The sequence below is a fragment of the Bufo gargarizans genome, chromosome 5 (genome assembly GCF_014858855.1).
Source record: "Bufo gargarizans isolate SCDJY-AF-19 chromosome 5, ASM1485885v1, whole genome shotgun sequence".
Taxonomy (NCBI): Eukaryota; Metazoa; Chordata; class Amphibia; order Anura; family Bufonidae; genus Bufo; species Bufo gargarizans.
In genome coordinates, this window is record NC_058084.1 from 92794870 (window position 1) to 92809689 (window position 14820).

The following is a 14820-nucleotide window of genomic DNA, read 5'->3' on the forward strand; positions in this document are numbered from 1 at the left end:
GGGCGTGGGTCCCTGCACAGACTGACACCAGCAGCACTGATTTGATAGTGTCAGAGTGTGCAGGGACCCCCCCCCCCCCCCCCCCCAACTGGTAACACCCAGAGAGACCTTAATAGCAGAGGTGCAGCCTAATAGATTGCCTGTCAGTTTCTACTGACACCATAATACACTGCACGACATAAGTAGTTTTTTTACAAAAAGTTATCAAAAAGAAAAAAGTGCTATGTACCCAAAAGGATACCAATAAAAACTACAAGTTGTTCTGCAAAAATCAAACCCTCAAACATCTTCATAGAATAAAACTAAAAAGGTTATGGGTCTTGCGATTCGTAACGCAAAAACATTTTTTTTAAAAAGGAGTTTTTATTATACAAAAGTATAATAAAAACCTATAAAAAATAATATATATATATATATATATATATATATATATACAGACGTGGACAAAATTGTTGGTACCCTTTGGTCAATGAAAGAAAAAGTCACAATGGTCACAGAAATAACTTTAATCTGACAAAAGTAATAATAAATTAAAATTCTATAAATGTTAACCAATGAAAGTCAGACATTGTTTTTCAACCATGCTTCAACAGAATTATGTAAAAAAATAAACTCATGAAACAGGCATGGACAAAAATGATGGTACCCCTAGAAAACACAGAACATAATGTGACCAAAGGGACATGTTAATTCAAGGTGTGTCCACTAATTAGCATCACAGGTGTCTACAACCTTGTAATCAGCCATTGGGCCTATATATATGGCTCCAGGTAATCACTGTGTTGTTTGGTGATATGGTGTGTACCACACTCGACATGGACCAGAGGAAGCAAAGGAAAGAGCTGTCTCAAGAGATCAGAAAGAAAATTATAGACAAGCATGTTAAAGGTAAAGGCTATAAGACCATCTCCAAGCAACTAGATGTTCCTGTGAGTACAGTTGCACATATTATTCATAAGTTTAAGATCCATGGGACTGTAGCCAACCTCCCTGGACGTGGCCGCAGGAGGAAAATTGATGACAAATCTAAGAGACGGATAATCCGAATGGTAACAAAAGAGCCTAGAAAGACTTCTAAAGAGATTCAAGGTGAACTTCATGCTCAAGGAACATCAGTGTCAGATCGCACCATCCGTCGTTGTTTGAGCCAAAGTGGACTACATGGGAGACGACCAAGGAGGACACCATTGTTGAAAACGAATCATAAAAAAGCAAGACTGGAATATGCCAAACTACATGTTGACAAGCCACAAAGCTTCTGGGAGAATGTCCTGTGGACAGATGAGACAAAAATCGAAGTTTTTGCCAAGGCACATCAGCTGTATGTTCACAGACGAAAAAATGAAGCATATCAAGAAAAGAACACTGTCCCTACTGTGAAACATGGAGGAGGCTCTGTTATGTTCTGGGGCTGCTTTGCTGCGTCTGGCACAGGGTGTCTTGAATCTGTGCAGGGTACAATGAAATCTCAAGACTATCAAGGAATTCTAGAGAGAAATGTACTAGCCAGTGTCAGAAAGCTTGGTCTCAGTCGCAGGTCATGGGTCTTGCAACAGGACAATGACCCAAAACACACCGCTAAAAACACCCAAGAATGGCTAAGAGGAAAAAATTGGACTATTCTAAAGTGGCCTTCTATGAGCCCTGACCTCAATCCTATTGAGCATCTTTGGAAGGAGCTGAAACATGCAGTCTGGAAAAGGCACCCTTCAAACCGGACACAACTGGAGCAGTTTGCTCATGAGGAGTGGGCCAAAATACCTGCTGAGAGGTGCAGATGTCTCATTGACAGTTACAGGAAGCGTTTGATTGCAGTGATTGCCTCAAAAGGTTGCGCAACAAAATATTAAGTTAGGGGTACCATCATTTTTGTCCATGCCTGTTTCATGAGTTTATTTTTTTACATAATTCTGTTGAAGCATGGTTGAAAAACAATGTCTGACTTTCATTGGTTAACATTTATAGAATTTTAATTTATTATTACTTTTGTCAGATTAAAGTTATTTCTGTGACCATTGTGACTTTTTCTTTCATTGACCAAAGGGTACCAACAATTTTGTCCACGTCTGTATATATATATATATATATATATTAGGGTGTTTCATTTTCTAATGGAAAAAAAAAAGTAAAATTTTTGCAGACTCTTTTACGCTCAGTGATGTAAAAGATATATATGCCAAATTTCAAGAAGATTGGATAATATTTAGAGGTTGCACACCTTGATCAGTTTTGTAAAAGTAGCAAAAAATATGATTTTTCAATGTTCAATAACTTTTATTGGGAAAACTAGAAATCACAAACTTAAAATAATATTAAAACTAGACACTAAGATTTAGGGCCCATTCACACGACCGTATGTACGGATACGCACCCGTTCCGCAATTTTGCGGAAGGTCTGCGGATCCATTCATTTCTAGGGGCCCTCAAAAGATGCGGACAGTACACCTTGTGCTGTCCGCATCCGTTATTCCTTACCGTGGCTCCATAAAAATAAACTTCAATGTCCTATACTTGTCTGCAGAAAATGTTCTGTGGACCCAAGCAAGTCTATAGATCCGCCAAAAAAACTGAACATATTAACTCCGTTCCTTTTTTTGCAGAAGAACGGTTCCGCTTTTTTGCGGATCCGCAAAGAAGTACGGTCGTGTGAATGGGCCCCAATAGGTAGTATGATAGGCGAAACGGGTTATATTAATCAACTTTGAACGATGCAATCCCTTCTTTTGTTGCTTGATGACGACTTTTCTGTGATGCTCGACTACCCTCAACAAGAATTGTTTTTGTTGTTTGTCCCTGACCGATTCGTTAAAAAATTTTATCGGAGCAATTCCTCTTTCTGCTGTATCATTGACCACCTTAAGAGCGTTCACATGACTTTTTAGAGAATCACTGAAGTATTCTGTCACGTCAAAGAACTTCTTTGTTCTATTAGTAATGAAATGGCTCAGGTCTTTTCCTTCAAAAACTAGGTTTTTACCCTCTAATCGTTTCATTTCCTTTTTCTTTGCAGGTTTGGTTTCTAATTTTTAGTCATATTTTCCTTAACAGCCTGAGTAATACGTTCGTCCAAAAAAGCCAATCCTACGTTTGTTTCTCACAGATACCAAAGGTGTCTCTTAGCAACTGTGAGGGCACTTTTTTCTACGTCTGTATCTGGGTAAGTGCTCAGAAGCTGTAGCATATCCAAATCATTCTTTGGAGCCCATCGACTTACAATTGCCTCGTGCAAAAAGCAAACATATATGAGGCTGACAAAATGTGCGACCCATTTCATTCCTTTCAATTCTCATTGAGGAATATTCAACTGTTTAGTGAAGAGGACAATTTTAAGCGCATATATTGCCTTTGCCATCCACCTTGCTTGATGCAGAGCCCCCGGGATCCTGAAACTGAAGTCGTTTTTAGACCAAACTCCTAGGTACAGGAGTGAGAGTAGTAATAAAAGTGATCAATGTGTGCAACCGCTAAATATTATCCAGTCTTCTTGGCATATATATCTTTTACATCACTGAGACTTGGGGCGTAAGCAGTCATATGAAAAATCACATCTCTGGAAAAATTAAACACCCTAATATATATGTATATAACACCCCTGCAGAGAAAACAGTGTTGTAGTGGATGCTGCTGCTGCCAGCTACAGCAGCAGGCATCAGTGCTGATTCTTCACTACAAATCCCATGAGCACTTGCTCCTCCCTACAGCCAATAGCAGGGGGATCAGGGGGAAAGGGTAAAAAGAAAGAGGAAGAGCAGCGATGTTAGAGACACCAGCAGGGGCAGGAGATGGAGAGACAGAAGTGTGCCCTGCCTCGTTGCAGACATTACAGAACAGTCCTGATCGCTCCTGTATGAGAAGAGAAAGCTCAGCTGCTGCATTACCCCTACAGCCAAGTCTGAGCATCTTGCCCCAACGCCATTGCCATCCAAGCTACTGAATGCTGCAGGACAATCATAAGTGCACCAACGTATTCTGCAACCAGGCCCCAACTTTCGGACTGGATTAATTGCTAGACAGTAGGGTATAGTAAGCTAAGTGCTAGGAGTAGATAGCTGGGAAGTGTATACTGTCTTTATCTTCCAAAGGAGAGTGTGTGTGATTATATATATATATATATATATATACATATATACACACACACACACACATATATATATATACACACACACATACATAGCCGTAATCACACTGACCCAGAGAGTAAAGTTATTTATGCTGCAAACTGAACTTTGCAAAATGTAAGAAGGTAATGGCGGTATTGCCATTTTCCCCCCATTTCTCTTCAATAGGTCATATGTACTCCAAAATGGTGCCATTAAAAACTATAACTTGTCCCGCAAATAACAAGCCCTCATACGGCTATATTAAAGGAAAAATAGCAAAGTTATAGCTCTTGGAATATGACAATCAAAAAATGAGAAAAGTTGCTTCTTCACTAAGGTGCAAAATGCATAAAGGCAGAAAGGGTTAATTAGAAAGAAAAAAGAAAGAAAGAAAAAACACAACAGGAATTAAATGTTCCCCAAATTATCAATCAATGCACATCTCTAACTCATATTGTCTTATTTACACCATAAACAAATATTTTTTCCTTACTTTTGTCCTGTGCCATGTTTCAGCCCCAAGACGGCAGAGACTTCGGCAGCCACCTCACATGGGTTCTCTTCAGCATCCAGTTCATGGCTAGGGAGGAAACAATATACACATGACCTGATTTCTTTTATCCGTCTCATTTACACAGAGCAGAAACGTTTACAGCCAGAAGCTGAAGACCAAGTCCTGCTCCAACGGCTGCAGATGCAACGTCATGCCGGTACTGGACTGACACAGCAGCAACCAGGAGCATGTTGCTGATAAAAAAAGCCAGCATAAATATTATTGTACCTGTAGGTAAAACACCATAAAAGCAGTTCAGAGGGTAGATTTTATGGATGACAAGTCACAGAAATTGACTGAAAACTGCAAACAAATAAATAAATAAAAATCCTATGTTTTTCAACACAGTTGTGTTCTACCACATTCACGACACAAGGCATGCAGCAACTTCTGAGATCTTTCACTTGTAGCTGTTATCAGAGGCAAGGGCTGTAGTAAAAAGGCAGATCATCCATAAGACCGGATTCACCCAGTGTTTTTTGCTGCATTTTTCTCAGAACTTTTCATGGGGTTCACCTTTTTTTTGACCAGACAAAGTCTATTAACCCCTTCACTACCGAGCCACTTTTCACTTTAAATCCCAGGCCGTGACATGTGTCGCTTTTACTTGTCCAAGCCGTTCTGAGACAGTTTTTTCATGACACTTTGTACTTCATGACAGTGGTAAATTTCAGTCGATGTATTTCACCTTTTTTTTTTTTTTAACAAAAAATCCCAAAAATGACAGAAATTCTGGAAAAATTTACTATTTTCTGAATATGAATTTCTTTGCTTTTATGGCAGATAGTGATACCTCACAAAATAGTTATTACTTTACATTTTCCCTATGTCTACTGTGTGTTGGCTTAATTATGTAAATGTTATTTTATTTATTTAGGAAGTTAGAAGGCTTACAATTTTAGATGCAATTTTTCAAAATTTCAACATTTCCAACACTTTTTTTTTTAAGCACCAATTTAGTTCTAAAGTGATTTTCAGGGGCTTCTGTAATGGAAACCACCCATAAATGACCTCCTTTTAGAAACTACACCCCTCAAATTATTCAAAACTTATGTTACAAACTTTGTTAACCCTTGAGGCACAAGGATTAACAGGAAATTAAGGTAAAATTTCAAAATTTCTATTTTTTTGGAAGATTTTCCATTTTCTTCAATCTTTACTGTAACATAGCAAGGGTTTAAAAGGAAAATAAACGTCATTATTTATTACCCTGATTCTCCAGTTTACAAACCCCCCAAAAATATGCTCAAAAACGGACGTATGAGTTCAATCCGGGTGTCCCTCCATTCATAAATCCAGAACTTGTGAGTGTACCCAGAGCTACTCTCACAGATTTTTCAGTTTTATGCCATACCTTGCCCGCTTGCTGGGCAGGTACTGCCGGAATCTTTGAAAAGTAATAGGGATTTGTTTATGCAGACATTATGTTCTGGGTTGTACACTTTTGCAAAATTTGCATTGAAGTGGTCAAGGACGAGCCTAATTTTGAACAGACAGTCAAATGCGGGGTCATTCTGGGGTGGGCACTGTACATTGTCGTTAGGGATCGACCGATTATCGGATTTACCGATATTATCGGCCGATATTCAGGATTTTGAACGTTATCGGTATCGGCATTTATTTTGCCGATATTCCGATAACGTCCTGGGAACACAGATCGCGCTGCTGACAGCGCTCTCCGTGTTCCCTCAGCAGCAGCACAGGGGAGAAGGAGCAGTGTCTCCTCCCCCTGTGCTGCTGCTGCCGCTCCAGCCAATGGGAGGACAGGGGACAAGAGGAGGGGAGGAGCTATGGCCACTGCGCCACCAATGAAGCTTAATCTTACATTAATTCATATACAGGAGGCGGGAGCTGCAGAATCACATAGCCGGCTCCCGGCCTCTATGAGCTGTAGCTGCGATCTGCGGTAGTTAACTCCTCAGGTGCCGCGGATCGCAGCTACAGCTCATAGAGGTCGGGAGCCGGCTATGTGATCCTGCAGCCAGCTCCCGCCTCCTGTATATGAATAAATGTGAGATTAAGCTTCATTGGTGGCGCAGTGCGCCCCCCCAAGCCCCCCAGTATCAGACATTGGTGGCGCAGTGCGCCCCCCCTCCCCCCCCCCCCAATATTAGGCATTGGTGGCGCAGTGCGCCTCCCCCCCAAGCCCCCCCAGTATTAAGCATTGGTGGCGCAGTGCGCCCCCCCTCCCCCCCAGTATTAAACAGTGGTGCGCCCCCCCTCCCCCCCACCCCAGTCGCAGTGCGCCCCCCACAGGATTCCCTCTCCCCTGCTCCTCCGATCGGAGCCCCAGCAGTGTAATGCTGGGGCTCCGATCGGTTACCATGGCAGCCAGGACGCTATTGAAGCCCTGGCTGTCATGGTAAGCTCCATGCTGCTGTGTGCACAAAGCACACAGCAGCAGGGACAGTGTGAGCTCCTATTCACCCTGATAGAGCTCTATCAGGGTGAATAGGACAAGGGTTCTAGTCCCTAAGGGGGCTAAAAGTTAGTTAAAAAAAAAAGTAATAAAAATAAAAACACCAAAATATTAAATATAAATGAAAAAGAAAGATTTACAAAAAAAATAAAAATACACATTAACAATAAACATTAATTTTCAGCAGATTTGTGGGAATTTTAATTTTTTTTTCAAAAATGAAAATTCCCAGAATATCGGTATAAATTATCGGCTATCGGCCTGAAAGTTCACAAATTATCGGTATCGGTATCGGCCCTAAAAAATCAATATCGGTCGATCCCTAATTGTCGTAATGCAAAAACTTAAGTATTGATTGGAATCGATTACGGGCCATGGTATTACTGTAAATTGGAGTGTGGTACAAGACATCAGCACTCAAATACTGATTAATCTTAGTATTTTTTAATAATGCCCATATGCAACAAGAGCCCCCAAAAGGTCTTCATCTTTGCTGCATTTACTGGGGTCCAACCTTGTGGTCTAGTGTATGGCGTTGTGGGGTTCTGGGAAATATATTGCTGGGCGTATAAATTTGTTTGGGTTACCATAAAATTTATAAAATCTTCAGAAAAGATAAAAAATAAAAAATAAAAATTCTGTGAAGCCCGCACTATCTATCTGAATTCCTGAGTTGCCCACAAAGTCAGGAATTTGGGGCCGATAATCGTCAGAGGGTGGGGGGTCCATATGGGCTCACTCTGGGGGGCTGCCTCCGCTGCTACCCTGGGGCACCTTCTAAAAGGTCCCTCATCAGCGGATGATGATTAGAGGAAAGTGGCATCCTCTTCTCCCTCACTGGCAGACTCAGTTTCGGAGGCAAGCATGGCGTATGCCTCTTCAGCCGAGTATACTCGTTGGGATGGACAGGGCCATTTTTTTATTTATTGGGGTGTGACGTGTGAAATGTGTAAACCTTTATTTACTGTGATGGGTGTGTATGTTGTGTTTTCACCCGTGAAGGGGCTTATAATAAATTTGAAATTAAATTTAGGAGAAAAAAAATGGATTTTCTATTAAAAAAAAAGAGGATTTTCTGCACAAAAAAAAACAACAACTTGCAGTGCAAACTGAGCAGACACAGTAATAATGAACACTACAGATGGTGCGTTCGTGCAAAATTCTAAACTGACACTAACTGAAATATATATATATATATATATATATATATATTATCACTGCTTACCCAACGTATGTATGTAGAAATGGCCAGCACATCCAGTAGAAAAATATATTCAAAAATTTTATTCAGCCACAGTGGCACAAGAGGCGACGTTTCGGCTCAAAATCCTGAGCCTTTCTCAAGCATGGTTGAGAAAGGCTCAGGATTTTGAGCCGAAACGTCGCCTCTTGTGCCACTGTTGCTGAATACAATTTTTTTATATATTTTTCTACTGGATGTGCTGTCCATTTCTACACACACACACATATATATATATATACACACACACACATACATAACTAACTACCACTAACGGCAGGTCTTTTTTCACACACAAAAAAATCTAAATTGTGCAGATGTAAATGAGCACACTACTGATCGGTGCTCTGCAGCACGCACACAGATCGTGCGTGCAAAAACTTTAGTATAAACAAACATTCACTACAGTTTTAAAAAAGTGAACACTGGCTAAAAATTAGAGGACCTTTCACCGATTATGACAATGTGAACTAAGTATACAGACATGGAGAGCGGCACCCGGAGATCTCACTGCACCTACTATTATCCCTGGGTGCCGCTCCGTTCTCCTGCTATGCCCTCCGGTATTTCCGCTCACTAAGTTTATAGTAGGCAGAGATTTCAGTCACTAAGTTATGGTAGGCGGAGTCTGCCCTTGTTTTGCTGTAGCAATAGCCAATCGCAGCGCAGAGCTCACAGCCTGGGAGGTTATTTTCTCCTAGGCTGTGAGCTCTGCAATGCGATTGGCCAGCGCTACAGCAGAACAAGGGCAGACTCCGCCTACTATAACCTAGTGACTGAAATCTCTGCCTACTATAAACTTAGTGAGCGAAGATACCGGCGGGCATAGCAGGAGAACGGAGCGGCGCCCAGGGATAATAGTAAGTGCAGTGAGATCCCCGGGCGCCGCTCTCCATGTCTGTATACTTAGTTCACATTGTCATAATCGGTGAAATGTCCTCTTTAACTTATATCTATATAAAAAATATAACACTGGGCAGTGTAGGAGTGCCAGCGGCTGTAGATGCAATCCACCAACCAAATATAAAGAAAGAAACTCCACGGCACAATATACACTCACCTAAAGAATTATTAGGAACACCATACTAATACGGTGTTGGACCCCCTTTTGCCTTCAGAACTGCCTTAATTCTACGTGGCATTGATTCAGCAAGGTGCTGATAGCATTCTTTAGAAATGTTGGCCCATATTGATAGGATAGCATCTAGCAGTTGATGGAGATTTGAGGGATGCACATCCAGGGCACGAAGCTCCCGTTCCACCACATCCCAAAGATGCTCTATTGGGTTGAGATCTGGTGACTGTGGGGCCATTTTATTACAGTGAACTCATTGTCATGTTCAAGAAACCAATTTGAAATGATTCAAGCTTTGTGACATGGTGCATTATCCTGCTGGAAGTAGCCATCAGAGGATGGGTACATGGGTGGTCATGAAGGGATGGACATGGTCAGAAACAATGCTCAGGTAGCCCGTGGCATTTAAACAATGGCCAATTGGCACTAAGGGGCCTAAAGTGTGCCCAGAAAACATCCCCCACACCATTACACCAGCAGCCTGCACAGTGGTAACAAGGCATGATGGATACATGTTCTCATTCTGTTTGCGCCAAATTCCGACTCTACCATTTGAATGTCTCAACAGAAATCGAGACTCATCAGACCAGGCAACATTTTTCCAGTCTTCAACAGTCCAATTTTGGTGAGCTTGTGCAAATTGTAGCCTCTTTTTCCTATTTGTAGTGGACATGAGTGGTACCCGGTGGGGTCTTCTGCTGTTGTACCCCACCTTTCTTTCCCATTCTGACATTCAGTTTGGAGTTCAGGAGATTGTCTTGACCAGGACCACAACCCTAAATGCATTGAAGCAACTGCCATGTGATTGGTTGACTAGATAATCACATTAATGAGAAATAGAACAGGTGTTCCTAATAATTCTTTAGGTGAGTGTATATATATATATATATATATATATATAAATAAAACCAAAAATATATATATACATATAGAGCTCTGTATATATTTATATAAAGCCTTAACTACAATTTCTTATTTTTGAAAAAAAAAAAAGAAAAATTGGCAAAAAAATAATAAATCAACACAAATGTGAAAAAAAAAGTGCACTTATGCACTTAACAGCACTTGGCGGTCACAGCTCGAATGCAGAAACACTGGTGCAGAGCTGGAAAAAAAAAAACAACAAAAAAAAAAAACACACGTACCAAATGGCATCTGTAAAAAAAAAAAAAAAAAAAAAAGATGGGGGGGGGCGGCTAGGGCAGAGGGGGAAAGGGACAGGGAAGGAGGGTGGTTTAGGGATCTGGAACAGCTGCAAATGAAAAAAATATATAATTATCAGTGCAGCAATTCCAGATGTTGTTGTTATTTTCCTCTCAGCAGGCAGTCACCAGCTAGAATGGTTCAGCCTCTTCCTGTGCTGCTATAGCGCTGCCATTGGCTGGAGCGTTGTTCCAGCCAATCGCAGCGCTGGCAGGGGATGCCAAACACCGATGTCCCCTGCCTGACCTTGGGGGAGACAGGTGAGACATGGTTTAAAAAACCACCCGGAGCTGCGATTGGCCAGTCTGCAGAAACCAGCCAATGGCAGCGATTGGGGCTGCAGGGGGGCAGAAAAACCTCCCTGTGCCCGTAAAGATGGCTGCCTGCCATGCAGAGCAGCCATCCTTCCCCAGTCACCGATCGATTTTGCTCAGGGACCGGCTGTACACAGCAGAGAAATCTGTAGCAGAGGAGTAGCTGAAAACAGGTCATTTTTTGTGGCAATTTTAGAGCTCATGCACATGACTGTTGATCTTTTCACTTCACTTCAATGGGGCTGCAAAAGATGCAGACAGCACACTGTGTGCATGAGCCCTTACAGGAGCTTTTTAAATCAGCTACTACAATTTTTACATTGTGTAAAAAACATTTTTTTTTTTTTTTTTTACATTGAAGGGGTTTTCTGAGACTTAAATACTGATGAGCTATCCTCTGGGTAAGTCATCTGTATCTGATCAGTGGGGCTCTGATACCGGGGACCCCTGCCGATCAGCTTTTCCTAGGCCAGCGACGGCACATTCATCGGTCACATGGCACGGGCGCAGCTCAGTCCCATACAACGCTGTGCTTGATGAACAGGGAGAAGGCAGCAGCACTCACAGGAATGCCGATGCCTTCTTAAACAGGTGATCAGTATTAACATCCCTTTTAAAGTAATTGGGTAAAGTGTTAGTGGAGTTTTGAATGTGGACTTAGCTGCAGAAAACACCCATTTTCCACTTCTGAATCAGTGGCAGATGTTAGCCATACTCTCAATCTACACTGTCTACAATACTATACTCTATCTACTTCATGCCGCCAGGCTCCATTTCACTTCGGAAACTAGGTACAAGGTCATTGGAGAAAAAAAACTAAAGGGTTAAAAAAGGTCCACCTTACCTCCGCTTGATTTTAGCCTGTTTGCACTCTGGAGGATCATCCTCATCATCATCATCTTGTCCATTAGCTGGCATCTGTCCACCAGGCGAAGTATTCTTTGGCACTTCTGAAACTTGAGAAAAAATAAAACAAGTGATAATAATGGTAATAAGTTCTTATAAAGTAATTGCAATCATTGTCCACTCAACCATAATATCTAGCATGAGGATATGAAGACACATGAAACCTGCTGGAAAGTCCTGTCCATGTGAAGACCAATCTAAACCTGGGCTCAGGCTCCTGGCACACAGCACCCTCAATGTCCACCATCAGAGACCAGACCCATCTAGTACCTTTCTAGTTTTCTATGCAGGCCTCTGGTGGAAACCGCTAAATTTCAATGCACTTTGTAAAAGGTTATGAATATTTATACAGGGACTAATCTACTGGTGAGTGCTGGAGGAAGCACAGTGTGTTGACAATCCCCAATCCTTAAAGGAGTATTCCTTTATGGAGTCCCTTTTTAATAAGGTCCCATAGTGTGTGGTAGCAAAGAGTCATGCCCACCTGCTTCCGGCTGCCCCGGTTCGACACCTCGGCTCAGTTAAGCAATATCCCATTTACTTACTTCCGGGTGAGTACGGATGGAGTCACATATTCTGCTGCAGCCAATGACTGGCCTCAGTGGCGCACGTAGCCCTGTCCGTACACAGTCAGAACCAGAAGCTCATCAGATGGATTCAGGGCACCACAAGGGAATGGTGGGGAGCAGGGGAGTAGGCTTCTTTCCTTAGGTATCACATGCTAGAAAGTCTAATTAAAAAAGGATCCGATCCTGGAAACCCCTTCAAGCGATTTTACACACACATAACTACCAGAAATTAAAGAGAACATGTATGTTTTAGTAAATACAAAAAAAAAATGCCTTTGCTTTTCTTAGATTTAGTAAAACAGACATGTCACGAGAGGGGTCCTTTTAAAGCCACATATTAGATCATTTCTCAATGCAATAATTCGACTGGTCATCGCATTAGGAGCATACAGTGGGCACATTTATTAAGCTTTTTATGTTATGTTTCAGTTTTGTGACATAAAAATGTCTCAAATTATGTCAAGAAAAGTGAACGGGGGTCAGCGGGAGTGGGCGTGGCCTGCCACAGCTGGTAATAGTTACTATAATTTATGCCACCATCTGGTATAAACTATAGTTCACGTTAAGACAGCTCATAGCTGGTACCGAATATCTGTGCATTGTGCGCTGAAAGACTTTATATTAAAGGGGTTCTGCAGTTTTTTTAAACTGATGATCTATCCTCTGGATAGATCACCAGCATCTAATCAGCGGGGTTCATCTGAATGAAGCTTAGCTCCGCCCAGGCCAGTGATACTAGTCATGACGTTACTAGGCCTGCGGTAAACAGCGATAAGGCCGCGGCACTACTGCCAGCGCCTCTGCCTTTGCAAACAGCTGATCGGCGAGGGGTTGGACCCCCGCTGATCAGATGCTGATGATCTAGCCAGAGGATCCAGAGGATAGATCATCAAAAAACTGCAGAACCCCTTTAAGTCCAGTGTCTGTCTGGAGTCTGCCCCAGTGGCTTTCAGTTTTATATATTCAGCGTCCCTGTCACCGCCTTTCACATCACACAGTGCTTGACAATTAAGGCTCTGTTCACTTCTGCATCATTGTCAGACCTGTTGCACAATGGACACCAGTGGCGACCGCTGGACCCCGCTGATGTGTAACAGCACTGTTCTTCCTGTCAAAACCAAAGGAGCTTCCAAAGTAGGTGTGAACAGAGCCAAACACGAATTCTAGAAAACAGCAGGCAGAGGTGTCGCAGCATGGTCAAGTACAGAAATCTACGGAAAGAATGGTCATAGAGCAAGTTAAACCAGTAACTAATTGTGGGGCACTGGGGATATCTGAAAGGGGGGCAAGCAAAAATAAATTTGGCTGCTGTTCCGCTTTTATACTACAATAAAAATTCTGATAACGATTAATAAAATGTGTAGAAATCATAATCCGTGAAAGTGTGCGCTCAAACAAATCGCAAGACTGTGGAAGAGGAGGAATAGAAATCGGCCAGTAGTTAATCACAAGGAGCTTTCCTCCCATTTATAAATTGCTTTAATGAAAACTCAGCTAAGGCCATTTCCTGCTTTATATCAGCAATAAATTAGCTATTAGTAAAAATCAATAGGTGCTAATTTTACAGACCTGGCTGGCTTGTATCAGTGCGTCCAGACGATGCTTCCCTCTTGGCAGAGCCAACCTCCCTGGGCTCACTCTGGTCTGGATCACAAGGGCATTGAGCTCCCAGGCTCTCTGGGTCCTGCATCGGATGACTCTCATAAATAACACTTAAAGGTTTACTGTCTCTCTCCATTTCCTTTATATCAAGATTTATGATCTTCAGTCCATGTACGCAGTCACTGAGACAATCAATACTTTCTGTAGAAGAAGGAGGTATGTGCAGACTATGGTTTGTGTGCCGAACATTAGCTGCAGCTGGTGCCACTTGTGTGTCTTTACCTTCACAATCACTAGGTTCATCAAAAGTCCACCCCTGTTGTGCCCAGTACTGAAACTGCTCAGAATACTGCCAGTACAATTCATTATAATGCTCAGCCCATTCTTCCTTGGTTGCAGAGCAATTCCATGGCTCAGGTTCGCAATCGTCACTTGTTACTGCCAGATCTTCATGCTTTTTAATCCAAGCCTGCCATAGCAATCCCTGTCCATACTGGTTCCAGTAACGTTCCCAGCTCTCCTGCGAGCTTGGCCGTGCGGAGAGCGGTTCCAGATCAGCCACATCCTCACTGGTACCTCCAGCAGGACTTTCTTCAATGTCAGGCTGCTCAATGCTAGGAGAACCACCTTCGTCTTTGCAGACCTCACTAATATCCTCCATAGCTTCTTTTATGCTTTCATTTATGTATTTGGAGCATTTTGTCTTTTTCTTCTTTTTCTTATGGATTTTATCTTCCTTCACACAAGTTTCCAGTGGCTGAAAACAATCCACACAATATCAATAGTAAGTTATATCTACACAATGCACAAGATTTAGGCTAGGGTCTACACGAGTCACA

General features: G+C 42.1%; 1 protein-coding gene across 1 annotated transcript in view; it reads right to left on the bottom strand.

The window, feature by feature from the left end:
- The window catches only part of LOC122939317 (trimethylguanosine synthase-like), a 51974-nt gene that overhangs the window by 16316 nt on the left and 20838 nt on the right, over positions 1-14820 (bottom strand). The window contains exons 6-9 of the mRNA XM_044295387.1: positions 13949-14738; positions 13423-13542; positions 11749-11860; positions 4594-4680 (exon numbers count right to left, since the gene is read on the bottom strand). Of these exons, the coding sequence (XP_044151322.1) occupies positions 4594-4680; positions 11749-11860; positions 13423-13542; positions 13949-14738 (1109 nt within the window). The remainder of the gene's footprint in view (positions 1-4593; positions 4681-11748; positions 11861-13422; positions 13543-13948; positions 14739-14820) is intronic.